This window comes from Bactrocera latifrons, unplaced genomic scaffold (assembly GCF_001853355.1).
Source record: "Bactrocera latifrons isolate USDA-ARS-PBARC rearing strain unplaced genomic scaffold, ASM185335v1 scaffold_36, whole genome shotgun sequence".
NCBI classification, from domain to species: Eukaryota; Metazoa; Arthropoda; class Insecta; order Diptera; family Tephritidae; genus Bactrocera; species Bactrocera latifrons.
The window spans coordinates 1,503,450-1,517,794 of record NW_017537001.1 but is presented as its reverse complement, the minus strand read 5'-3'; the positions used below and the strand labels follow the sequence as shown (position 1 = coordinate 1,517,794).

General features: G+C 35.3%; 1 protein-coding gene across 1 annotated transcript; it reads left to right on the top strand.

The window, feature by feature from the left end:
• The first annotated feature begins 1,493 nt into the window (after positions 1-1,493).
• Positions 1,494-13,605, top strand: LOC108971837 (protein transport protein Sec24A). Its single transcript, XM_018938146.1, has 16 exons — positions 1,494-1,770; positions 4,980-5,747; positions 5,817-6,664; positions 6,729-6,831; positions 7,721-7,847; positions 7,916-8,025; positions 8,089-8,320; positions 8,399-8,480; positions 8,571-8,646; positions 9,035-9,260; positions 9,438-9,691; positions 9,760-10,128; positions 10,229-10,440; positions 10,512-10,609; positions 10,698-10,836; positions 13,268-13,605. The coding sequence occupies exons 2-16, from the start codon at positions 5,013-5,015 to the stop codon at positions 13,377-13,379; spliced, it is 3,723 nt and encodes a 1,240-aa protein (XP_018793691.1). The 5' UTR covers positions 1,494-1,770; positions 4,980-5,012; the 3' UTR covers positions 13,380-13,605.
• The last annotated feature ends 740 nt before the right edge of the window (positions 13,606-14,345 follow it).

The following is a 14,345-nucleotide window of genomic DNA, read 5'->3' as shown; positions in this document are numbered from 1 at the left end:
ATAAATTATTTCTAATTTAATAAAAGCACAGTATATACGGCAAATATATTCTGAAAATAAAAGCTTTTTTATTCAATTATAAAACAATGTAACAAATATTAAAAAACACACACTACACCCACAGCATTTTAAACGAAAAAATACAGTGAAAGTAAAATAAATAGAATTTAATCAATATTAAGAACAATCAGCACAATACGCAACATAAAACGGGTGTTAAAACAAGAAACGTTTTCTAAGATCAAATTTTAAACATGCACAATATTGATTATTTAATGTTTTGCGTAAAAACTAATTTACTTGAACTAAATATATACATACATATGTGCATTTCTAGGTACACACATACATACTGATAAACATGCACGCAAGTTTGTATATGAATTGAGTCAAATCAGCCACACAAAGTATTGTAATAAAATCGGTTAGCGGCATTTATACAATGTCATTATTTAATATATTGATAATTACATTTGAACATAAARGAAAAATATGAGATTCAAATAAAATTTGAAAATAATAATAATTTTAAGTGAAGAAATTATACATCATACATTCTTTCGAAAATAAACATAGTCTAAGCAATGAAACCTTGTTAAAACTGCTCTAACACCACAAAATAAATCACCAAGAAATTCAAAATCAATAAATCGATGATAGTAGAACATGTGTATTTTATTTATGTCTTTGATGAACATATAAATGGCAGACRCAAATAACGTATTACAAATTTTAAGCAAGGTAGTTTACAAAGTCTTTACAATGAACTACACACTGTATTGGCATAACTAAACTCTTTGAGAAGTTTTTTTATTACGAAATCTATAATATAACGGGTTTTTAAATAAGAACGGTTTGGGATATCAATGAAATTGCTTTTTCCYATGAAAGAACATTCGATGCCATTATGCCAGGAGCTTGTTTCTTTTGCATGGCCACCACAGGCAGTCTTGCAGAAGTTCAGACACTGAACCAACTTTTTGACGGTTTTCAAGCATAAATCGTCACTGGCTTGTTGACATAGACCATAGACTTGGCGTACACMTACAAGAAATAATCTAACGTCAATTGATTTGAGCATTTCGTGATATAACACGTTCACAACTTGGTTTTCAATAAATTGATTGTGACATTACTTTATTAAAAAAAAAACTTTTGTAACGGGCGTCGATTGCTATTCCTGTCGGTTTGTTTTATAGCGTCCCTATTGAAATACCCGGTATAACTGCTACCGACTGATAGATGTCGCGCAAAATTAGTTTAAGTTGATCGGGATATTTTGTCATTTTAACATAAATACAAACATATAACACAAATAATGTAAATTTTTATAACTAAATAAATAAAAATTCATATTTCATATAACCGTTGTACAAATAATTTGTCCATAAAGTGTATGTAATTAATATAATAACATAATGTAATGTGGCATCGCCAAAGGCCACGTCAAGTTTTGCTAAAAGAATGTGTAGCCCAATTGATTCTGCTGTTCGTATTGCATTCTTTTTCGCTTTTGCTCGTCTTTGCAGTTCAATGAAAATTTGTCGGGCTAATTTTGTGGTGCCAATAAATTAAATTGGGGTTTAATTAAATCTATAAAACTAGATATATCTTTTAAACCGTGTGATTAAAAGCAAGATTTGCGTTAACAATTTCCTTGAAATAGTTTTAATTAACGTGTGTGCGTGTTTGCTGAAAATTTCAGTTTCTTCGCTATTGCCTTCGAAGTTGGTGATAAAAATTTCGCTGAACAAAGCAGCAAAGAAAAGTGTAAGTGCCTCGAAAAATTTGCAAAAGTATCATCGAGTTATTGTATGGTCAATAACTAGATATACTATTAACATTAGTGAAAAGTGCACGCTTTACGTTACGGAGATAATTTCAGATGTGCTTTTAAAATTCAATTGAAGAGTGTATTGGAGTGCACGTAATAATAAAGATGTAGTCAATAATTACATATCGCAATTTAATACAACGCCCAAATGTAATCATGATTATTGGACATAGCGAACATTGACCCAAGTAACAAAGTTTAAATTGACATATTAAATCGTCCTTTTTGAAAATCATATCAAAATTTCGGTATATAAATGCTTTCCCATATAAAAATGATTCTTATTGGAATGAAAATCTAACACTGCGTCGTTGCTCTCGTCCCTTCGATTTTGTGCGAACGTCTCTTCCACTCAGCTGGTTGCTGTCGTCGTCAGTAGTGGACCATTTAATACGTACACGCAAAGAAAGGCGAAAACTTGTCTAAATTCATAGCTTTCTTTTGACTAGGTTTCGTGCTTTTCRCGTTAGTGATTTTTCATTTTTACTTCTGCATATTCGCCATTCGTCTCCACTGTGGTATTAGTACATAACAATGGAGATGTGCAAGTTAACAGCACCCGTGCGCTAGATAGGATAGTAAAGTACACGCGGAAAGCAGCTGTCAAAACGTGCAATACGTCATTTGACCAATCGTTGCAMCAGCTTCTCTGGAAGTATAGATAAGAGATTTTCCGAAATACGTCACAACYATGCTGTCGTCACTTCAGTAAAATACTCTTAACCGGTTGTGTATACATACCTTTACGATAAATTGGCACACGCAATATTTCTGCTTCTCACGATGTCTTAACGGATTGTGTTGGTATAGGTAGGCACGTTGTTATCAAATTCAATATCATTTTGGTTTAACTTGATCAACATTTTTTAGTGAAATTTTTATTGTATGTATTATGTACATTCGGCGTGCCATAAATATTTTTCCGATGCAAAATAAACATAAGAAATTTGAATTTGTTCCTTACACGTACAACTCAACGGATATTATCTTTGGAAAAAAAATACTTAACTTTACGTGACGAAATAAATGTTTTGCAATTTAACCGTTTTGGATGCCGGAAGTAAAGTTTAACTTGTCTACATTTAATAAAATTGAAGGTATCGTAGCAAAAACAACAACAAAGAGAAATCGTCTGGCACATTTCTAATTGAAGGTCCAACGTTCAAAACTCTGTTAAACTTGCGAATGTGTGTATTGCCAGTTGCCATGCGAAGTAGAAGTTTTTATTTTCAGATTTACGGGCATATTTAATTATATGTAACTACTACGTGTACTATGTATTGGCAGACGTATATATTCTTACAACTGTCTAAAAGTAAACAATTACATCGGTGGTSGCATTTGTTCGTGACATGTCAACATTAAATTGGAGCCGCAGACCCTGCTGATAAGCCAAATTATAGAGTTAAAGTTTACATAGAACCATCTATAACATACATATTTACATGCCYATACTATTCTTCTTTTTTAAATGGCTTTAAATGGCATTTCGAAAAATTTTTCAAGCTATTGATTCAAAGTAAATCCATAATTTTTCGAAATCAGCAGCATTCCTGAAATAAAAAATATTTTCACTTAGAAATTAATTAATTTTAGGCATAATTTTCCCATTAAGTTTCTAACAACTTCTCATTCGTTTATTTGATTTATATTGCGTGTAATTAAAAATGCAGGAAGGGATGTTTTGTGCATCGAAATGCAATATTTTGTATAAAGCAACAATTAAACGCTTTTRTTGAATTTTGCTTACTAATTCATGCAATATGAATATTTATAAATGTACGTTTATGTGTGTGCGGTTATTTTCTTTTCAACGATTTTCTTAATATTTATTTCCTTCATATTCATGTACGTTGATATATTAAGAACAAAATATACATACATCCACCAATATATACAGACAAATTTGTCGATTTGTATTTACGGCGAAAACAACAAATTTTATAATAAAATTTTTGGCTTAGATAATGGAAACAATGATGATTCGAAAATTATGTATGCATAACATATAAGCAGTGCGGAAAGTATATTTTTGTWCCAATTATTGCTGGGTTAAGGTCAAGGTTAAGACTCACTTTTCTATACGTAATCGTTTTTGACGACATTCATTTTATAACTTATTTTATTATTGTTTTTCTACCTATCTGTTAGGTTTTACTTTTTATTATTATTTTTTTTTTTGTGTTTCATGTTTCATTTCCACTTATTCCTCGTGACTAAAATATGAACCACAATGTATAATGCTTTGTTTAAGATAATGGGAAATTAATATATGATATGTTATCTTTGAATTACATTTTACGTAATAAACATAAAATATTAAAAAGTTGGAAGCGAATAGCAATTAAAAGTATCTTATAGAACAAATATCATAAAATTGAGTGGAAAAATAATATAATAATAAATAACATAAACCTTATCTTAACTACACAATTATACTTTTATTATTAATTATTATTATTATTATTTATTAATCTGAACTATTTTTCTTACAAAGTTTTATTAAAAATAAAATATGATTTGGGGGAATGCTGTGAGTTTTCAATACTTGGTGGAATAAAAATGTGGTTTCATTATGTTAACGTGCATCCCACTGTTATGTGAACGGGAAGTCACGCAGTTACTTACTACTTGCATTCAATACCTTCATCCCCTTGTTTGCTAAATTAACATGTTTTAAACTCATAATATTAAAATCATTGCTTTTCAAGTATTTTTTCCACAATCAAAAATGTTATAAAAAAACATAAATTAAACCTTTATCGGTTTTTTGTTATATATAATGTGTACTATATCACTTTACTGTACCTTTTACTTAAACTTCCGCAGAGCCAATAAAAACATAGATAACCTTTACGTTGTTGCTTGTTGTACAATTAATGTTGGCATTTAACTGTTATTCGTACACTAAGATAAATGATGCGTTCGTATACATATATTGTATACAATTATCTTTGATAACACGTTTAAGTGTTTGAAAATGACTTGAATATGCTGACGAACGTTGAGTTGTGATATCTAAAAAACCGGGCGTGAAAATTGACGCGTACTATTGGTTGATGCTGCTTGACTGTCAAACTCAGTGTTATATTACAAATCTTTGTATTATATTTGGTAATTGCAATTTTTCGTCTCTCACCAACAGGTGTTTTCATTTCTATGAATTAGGCAAAGCTACATGAAAATGTCTGGCTATGCGAATACTAATTACGGTCCTCCGCCCATGGGGCAAGCAAATTTGGTGAATGGCTTACCTGCCACACAACAGCAAACAGCCCAAGGAGTTGCCGGCGCACCACCACAACCATTCTCTGCAAATCATCAACAGCAAATTCAGCAGCAGCAACAACAAATACTACAACAGAAACAACCACAACAACAGCAATTATTGTCGCAGCCGGTTCCAACGTTGCAAAGTAATATGAGTAAATTTTTGCCACCAATGACAAATTCTACATCATCGGCAGCACTTAATGGACCAACGAGACCACCATCAGCAACAGCGCAAGCACCAGCTAGTAATTTACCGCCACATATGCGACCGCCTGGCATGAACGGCCCACCGGGAACAATGCCCTTAACCAATGGTGGAGGCGGTAGTGGTGATTTAAGCACGAACTCTTCGCGCACAGCGTCACCTTCACTGGTGCAACAAGCACAGTTTGGCGGCTATAACGCCAAACCGCCACTGAGTCATGCGCCTAGTGGCAATGTGGCTGCAAGTAATCCACAATACTCGTCAGCAAGCGCTGCAACTTTGTCAGGTAGCATGCAAAACTTAAGTATTAATCGCACCAATGGCGCAGCGCCGGCGAATATGCCACCTCCAACGAATATACAGCAACAGCGGCAACCGTCGATACCGCCAAACCAGACGCAGCAGCAGCAAACGCCGTTCCCCAGCAATTACCAGGTGCGCAGAAATAATKTACTTACTTAATTCATATTTTTTACATATCTATTATTATAAATTTTTATATAGGCCAATTTCCGTACGAATGCCATGAATGCACCCACACCTTTGTCAGCGCAGCCGCCTGCTTCGCAAGCTAACGTTCCGCCACCGCACTCGATTGCCCCTTATGCCGGCGGCAAACCCTTGCAGCCGCCAACACCATACACGAATACATCGTTCAGCCAAACAGCACCAACGCAAACTTTGAACGCTACAGCGGGTGCACAGCCACAGCCACCAACGTCGCAACCACCAGCCAGCAGTGCGGCTATGTTCGGYACATCGCGTTCGCAGCCTATTTTGGCAAATGMCCCACCAAGTGTACATCCACAGCCGCCACAGGCAGCGACTGTTACGAATGCCAATTACGCACCAAGCACTGCAATTGGTGGCATGCAGTCGCCACTACCGCCCACAAGTGCTGCCGCAACACCGCTGCAACAGAATCAGTTGAATAACAATACCCAACAACAAAYGTCGACTTTACGAAAACCGATGTATCCTTCTGGACCACCACCAACGCTAGCGACTACACCGCAACAGCAGCCACAACAGCCCTATGCGCCAGTATATCAGCCACAGTCTGGTCTATTCAATGGACAGCCTAGCACTGCACCATTACAATATCAATCACAGCCTTATATGCAGCAACCGCCGCAAGTGCATCAGCAGCAGCAGCAACAAAAYTTTCCTGTACCAAGCGGTGGCGCATATAATCAGCAAATGAGTGTCACACAGGCGGGTTTCAGTCGTCTATGGGGTCAGGATACAATTGATTTAATGCAAAATCGTCACATTTTATCGCCTGCCACTTTAACACCTCCCCGCATTGTACTCAACAATCAATTCCACGAATCGATTAATTGCAATYCAAAGTAAGTTCGGTAGTTGGTAAAGCGGAAATGAAGGATATTGATAATTTATTATTTTTTTACACAGCATAATGCGTAGTACTATTGCCAAAATACCAGAAAGCAATGCCTTGCTACAAAAGTCTCGTCTGCCATTGGGCATTTTGATACATCCATTCCGTGATATTAATGTAAGTAAATGGAAAATAATTTGATGCTTGCCATGTAAGCGTTTCAGTAAMAGTATTTTGTGAAACTACTAAAATTGTCTTAAAATGGAATTACCGATCACCAAAAATAAATTAAATCAGTTAATAAATACTATAACAATGAGTAACAGTAAAATTATCATAGTTGTAACGAAATAGTCTGGTGTAAAATAGAGTTACCACCAATGTTATGAAATTATATGGAAAAATTGTACTCGGTTGCACCGACTTTATTGCACCCTTTAAAAGTAAATTTCTCTAAGCATAATAGTGTATGAAAAGATTTTTATCTACATTTTGATAGGCCAGTTTGACAGCTATATGCTATAATGGTCTGATATGTACAATATGTTGGAAGATTCTAGGGTAAGAAATAGGGCAAATAAAAGAGCTTTCCATACAAGGACTAGATTTTGATCTATCAGTTTGTRTGGGAATTATGAGCTATAGTAGCCCGATCCTAACAATATCTGTTATAATTGTAGCCAGTAATATATGCCAAATTTTGTGAAGATATCTTATCAAATAAAAAGCTTTTCTGTGCAAGGACTAGATTTCGATCTATCATATCTTCGGAGATTTTCATTGTTCAGTATATGTACACACACAAGAGAAAATGTCCAAATCGATTCAGTTCATTTCGGTGATAATTTATATAGTACGTATATATTTTATAAGGTTTCTGACGTTTCCATCTGGCTGTACAGTTTATACAAATAATAATAGTTGATTTAGAACTCATCTCATTTCATCTAGTTTCCCCTTCATAATAGTTATTTTAATTTTCTAATATTTTTTATTTGCTTATCTCTAGTTATAAATTTCAAGTTCGCTACTTAATTCTATMAACAACATGTATCTCCACTTGCAGAGTTTACCAGTAATTCAGTGTCCCAACATTGTGCGCTGTCGTTTATGTCGCACGTACATAAACCCMTTTGTATATTTCGTCGACAGTAAAATGTGGAAGTGCAATCTTTGCTATCGGGTCAATGAACGTAAGTGTCCATTATTGACGAATGCTATTATTCCAAGTTAATTATTGCAAGATTTAACATCATTTTAGTGCCCGAAGATTTTCAATATGATCCAGCAACGAAAACATATGGTGATGTAATGCGTCGTCCGGAAGTGCGTTCGAGCACTATTGAATTTATTGCGCCTTCTGAGTATATGGTGAGCAATAATTGCTTCATATTATATGCCTACTTGAATCTTATTATTAAACTTAATTTTTAGTTACGCCCACCGCAACCCGCCATCTATTTGTTCCTGTTCGATGTTTCCATTATTGCGCAACAAAGCGGTTATCTGGAGAATATTTGCGCCACACTGAGTAAACACTTAGACGATATGCCGGGTGATGCACGCACACAAATCGGCTTTATTGCATACAACAGTCATGTGCATTTCTACAGCATGGCCGAGGGCTATAATCAGCCACACGAACTGACGTTGCTCGATATAGATGGTTAGTTGTTGTTTTTTTGTTTCGTTTATTTTGGTGTTAAAATTTTTATTCATATATAATATATATTTGTAATTAAAGATCCGTTTCTGCCGCGACCTGACAATCTATTGGTCAATTTGAAGGAGTGCAAGGAATTAGTAAAAGATTTACTAACACAACTGCCTAAGCGTTTTGCCGACACACACGACCCGGGTTCAGCGCTCGGTTCTGCTTTACAGGTTGCTTATAAGCTGATGTGTATAAGAGACAGGCCTAAGCGTTTTGCCGACACACACGACCCGGGTTCAGCGCTCGGTTCTGCTTTACAGGTTGCTTATAAGCTGATGGTGAGTCGTTTATGTGGTTAATATAGTGTGGCAACTATTCTTGGGAGTTAGCTAAACATATGCGATATTTCAAAGCTTTTTCAATTTTGTTTTGTTTTTTTTTGAAAAATTTGGGTTTCGGGCTTCATTGTTTTTAAATTTTACAGAAACATATTTTWCGAAAACTTTTTAAAATGAATTCCTGAAGACAGAATCCATTTATAACATTATTTTTGTTTCACCCCAATTTTTAATCAAAAATTTGCACCACTGTTAAAAAATATAAATGGCCCAAAGAAAACGATATTCAGACTTTTGAATATTACATAATRTTTGGTATACTCCTAGAGCTATCCGGCTCATCATAATATTCATTATGTTAAATTCTGGATTTTCTTACCTTCAATAGCAAGCATCGGGCGGTCGCGTGACTGTTTTCCAAACGTGCCTTCCTAATAAAGGACCCGGTTCGCTAGAACCGCGRGAAGATCCCAATAATCGATCCGCCAAGGATGTGGCTCATCTAAATCCAGCAACAGATTTCTATAAGCGCTTTGCCTTGGAATGTTCGGGCTACCAAATTGCAGTGGATTTGTTTTTACTGAATCAACAGTATAGTGATATGGCAACGATATGTAAGTAATGTTTTAATTTAACTATTTGGAATTTATTGTCTTGCATTTTACAAATTAAAAATTTTTTTGTGATAACCTAAAAAAGAGTTTGAATATAGACAATTATTACTATCAAAATTACAAAAAAAAAAAAACAAACGTTTATGATGCAATCAATACTTTCATCCACTTTTGCAGCGGGCATCAGCAAATATAGTGGCGGCTGCGTGCATCACTTCCCGCTCTATCAGAAAACGAAGCCGCAAATTGTGGACTCAKTGAGGCAATGCTTCAAACGCTATCTGGTGCGTAAGATCGGCTTTGAGGCTGTGATGCGTATACGCTGTACGCGCGGCCTACAAGTGCACACATTCCATGGCAACTTCTTCGTACGTTCAACCGACTTACTTTCATTGCCGAATGTCAATCCTGATGCCGGCTACGGCATGCAGGTTAGTTRCCTTTAACATACCTACACACTTTACATATTTTTGAGTTTATTTGTATGTTACACGTTCAGATTTCGTACGAGGAGTCGTTAAGTGAAGCGAAAACGGTCTGCTTCCAAGCAGCGCTGCTGTACACGAACAGTGAGGGTGAACGTCGCATACGTGTCCATACAATGTGCCTACCCGTAACCGGCTCACTGCCCGAAGTCATGCATGCCGCCGATACGGAAGCCATAATTGGTTTGCTTTCGAAAATGGCAGTTGATCGGTCGCTGACGTCGAATGTTGCCGATGCGCGCGAGGCATTCATCAACGCAACTGTAGATATATTTAATGCATTTAAAATTGCACAAAATCTACCCTCCGGCCAGAGTGGTCAATTGATTACGCCGCGAAGTTTGGCACTGATGCCATTATATATATCGGCGTTACTCAAGCACGTAAGTGAAACGTTGATTGAAGCACAAGTCTGAATGTAAAGAAATTTTGTTTATACAAGCTGTTTTTGTTTTTCGCTTCCTTATTTTTATATTTGCACAGCCGTCTTTCCGTGTCGGCACCAGCACCCGTCTAGATGATCGCGTATATGCGATGGATTGCATGAAAACTTTGCCATTGGATCAGTTGATGAAATTCATTTATCCAGAATTTTATTTAATCGACGCACTGTTCTATCCGAATGCGAATGCTTTAGAAGATGACGAGGAGGAGGATTTACCGGAATTGCCGCGTTTGCAGCTATCGGCTGAATTGTAAGTGCACACAAACACACCGACATTAACATAACCAGCATTACTATATATTTTTATTTACWTTTTCACAGCTTGGATTCGCGTTCAATATTTTTGTTGGATTGCGGTAATCTAATTATCATCTATGTTGGCCTCAACGTACCCGCCAATGTGCTGGAAGGTGTATTTGGTATGTTTTGCGTATATTTATATTTGGTTTCTTATCAATTCCCCTTTCATTTGTTTATTTGTGTGATTATCTTTTATATATTTCATAGGTGTTAAAGCTACCGCAGAATTGCCCGACTATTTGTATGGCTTGCCGAATGTGACTAGTCCAGCCAACGACATATTAAAGCGATTTATATTGCGTTTGAATGATGACAAACCGTATCCGCCAATGGTACAGATTATAAGGTAAGCTCCTTATTACTTTTCGTGATTAAATTGAAGTCTTGCGAAATTTGTTGTTGTAAATTGAACATCAATACCTGTAATTATTAATTAAATTATTTTTAACATCATTTGCAAGCGATTTTGTTGAATACATACAGTTGTGTTGAATAGTGTAATTTATAATCACAAAATAGAACGTTTTACGTCTTCAAAACATGGGGTCAATGCAACTAAATCTATAGACATTATTGAAAAATGTAGACGGGCTTCGTGAATGAGACTGGGAATGGCATGGGAAGGTTACGAGGTGACTAAATAAGTGCAATTATACTTTTATCTGATGAAGCTTGACTCGGTACAACTCTTTTTTTTTATGTTTTTTGTATGTTATGTTATATCAAATAGTGCATGTTGACAGCTGTTTGTGTACGATGCGAAAAATTCGTCGGAGGATTTTTATCATGAAAAAAAGCAAATGAACAAGGAGTTTGCTTGAAATCTTGTGCTTTTCATATAATCGCGGCTGAAGATTCGTTTAAAATGTGGTAGAACTGTTTGAAATTTTTATTTTATCGCGTACACGTTTATTTTAATTAGAGAAGCGGATCTTGAAAATCGTTATATTGGAATTCATTTGATAGCAGGGGATCTCAACATTTCTTATGGCTCGACTTAAGATATTTGGTTAATGTTGTGGATATAACGCATGTCAATTGTAGACTCGTAGCAAAGCATTTGAAACGTTTGCAAAAACCAGGTCGAGTAGAGGTTGTAAAAAAGGTTCTTTACAACGTGCCTTTATATTTATCCAAATCATCAATACTAGTGACGAGACATTGGTTTATGAATCTGACGTTGGAATTGTCGAACAATCTAGCGAATGGCTAAATCGAAAACAAAAAACAATTCAAAGTCGGTCAAAAACTAAGGTGATGCTCATCATTTCGTTATCGTTATTTCGCTTCGTACCACAGAATCAGACGGCCATGGAATACTAATATGTAAAGCAAATCGTCATCAGCGAATGGAGCAGAAAATTCTTGAATTTTTTTTTACCACGATAATGCGCCGTCACATTCTAGCACGATCGTCTTTGACTTTTTGGCTAGACTTGAAAATAGAGTTATCGCTTAGCCACTGTATAAGGTTTATTCCAAAGTAAACAGGACTTTTTGAATTTAGCGCCCCCTGGTGGCGCCATTTATATGTCGACAAAAGCCTTGTAATCTGCTATCCTTATCGATTGTCCACTGAGAATGACATTTCGTCGATTGAAAGTGAAATTATTGTGTAACAACTTAACTTAACAGTATGTTTGTGTTATCGGTGCGAAAATGAGCTTCGAACATAGAGCCAACGTTAAATTTTGTTTTTAAAATGGTAAAACTTTTACCGAAACGTTTCAATTGCACGAGTGGTTTCAACGTTTTTAAAGGTGAGGAAATAAATAACGATCAACATGTGGGCCAATTAAAATCCGTGATCACCGGAAATTCCATCCAAACTGTGCGTGAATTCATCATTGAAAATCATAGAAATGGAATTGAACATCTCTAAAACATCAATTTATCGCATTTTGTGCAAACATTTGGGTTTGTTCCGCACAAATTGACTGACGATYAAAAATTACTCAAAAACAACATTCGAAAGACGATTATTTCACCAAAAATCACATCTTAACCATTAATTACTCCCCGTATTCACCTGATATGACAACGTGTGACTTCTTCCTTTTCGGAAAAATGCATTTTTCCATGAAAGGAAAGTGTTATGCAGCCGTAGAGGCCATTCAAAAGGTTTGCACCGGCATAATGGTGGCCATGCCGGCAAATGACCTAAAATACCCGTTCGACATGCTTTTGGACCGTGCAAAAAGCTGCATTGAAGCAGAAGGAGACTATTTTGAATAAAATAAATTGATAAAATAAACGATAAATGCAGTATGTGACGGTAGATTATCGTGGTGCTAAAACTAAGAGTTGTCGGCCCATAAATCTGGCCTCTTTTTCCGAATACCTTCTGCTTCATTTGAAGGGGTGTCTTCACGGCATGAGTTATTGTTTAAAGTAATAATGCAATGTTCGAAGAAATTGTGTAAACAAAATTTGGTATTGATTTTTATGCTAGGCAGTGCCACTATCTTTGATCACTATAGCATGTAAGTGACATTTAAATTAACCCAATGAAATCAAGCTTAAGATCTGTTTTTACCGATTTATGTTACAAGATATGCAGGGTATTATGGCTACGGCGTAGYAGAATTTAACATTTTTTTCCGTTCCCACAAYAGTCGGGTCTACGTAACCGGAACGGACCAGGATYTTTTATCCGGTCAAGGACTGTCAACACAACAAAATTCCGCCGCTACAACAACAACAATATTTTTATATTAAACACATGTTTTATTATATGTATTATCAAAACTTAATTTGATTTTTTCTTATCATTCCAGGGATACAAGTACGGCCAAGCCACAGTTTATTGAGAAATTAGTCGATGATCGTAGTGAATCTAGTTTATCGTATTATGAATTTTTGCAACATATACGGACTCAGGTTAAATAGTATATTATAAGTGGAAATTAAACGGAATAATTGATTACCATATACATGCATACATAGATACAATAATTTAAAGAAATTAGCCACAAATGATGAAAAGAAGATAACAAATACAAAAAGCGATTTCTTATCTTACAAAGCGTAAAAGCGTTTGAATGTAATCAATTACTTATAAATATAAATATATTATACATATAAACAAACAATAAATTCGCTAAACAATTAACTACTTACTACCTATTATGTGGTTGATCGATATACGAATAAGGAATTTACAGTTATAAGTACGCATACATAGAATCCACGAGCAAATATGAAAAAAATAATTAAAATTAACTTTAGATTATAAACAAAAAAAGAGTAATCTAACAATATACCTATATATATATATATATATATATATATAAGATGTCTTAAACAACTTAGAAAGCAAGAAATCGTACTAAAAATGTGTAGTCTATAAGCAGGGAGAAGCGAAGAGTAAACGACGCCTTGCATAGCGTTAACAACAAACAACAACAATTGAAATAAAAATTAAATTAGTTACAAACTTAAAACAGCGCAGCGGAGTAGAACGCCTCGTAATTACAACGGGATTTTTAATATACATACATACAAGCAAATATACAGAAATGCGATTTCAAAAAGCGTGTTCAAAACACCGTTATATCGCCAGAGCAAATTAGCGAGATTAATCTTTGTTTGTTGCGTGCCCAAGTAGCGAAGAGATCAATAATAAACAGCTGTGGTACTATGCGAATACATATATTTGTAATACATTATTTCCCGCTGCATGGTTCAAAATTAAATAGATATTCTTTCCGACGAAGTTGTGTAGTGCAAGGACGAGCGGAAGGTGGCATAAGTATTCATTCRTATTGATGAGCACTAACGCAGCATGTGGGGCGCATTTGACTGACGAAGGCAATATTATAGAAACAAACGAATGCATAATTAAGTAGACGAGAT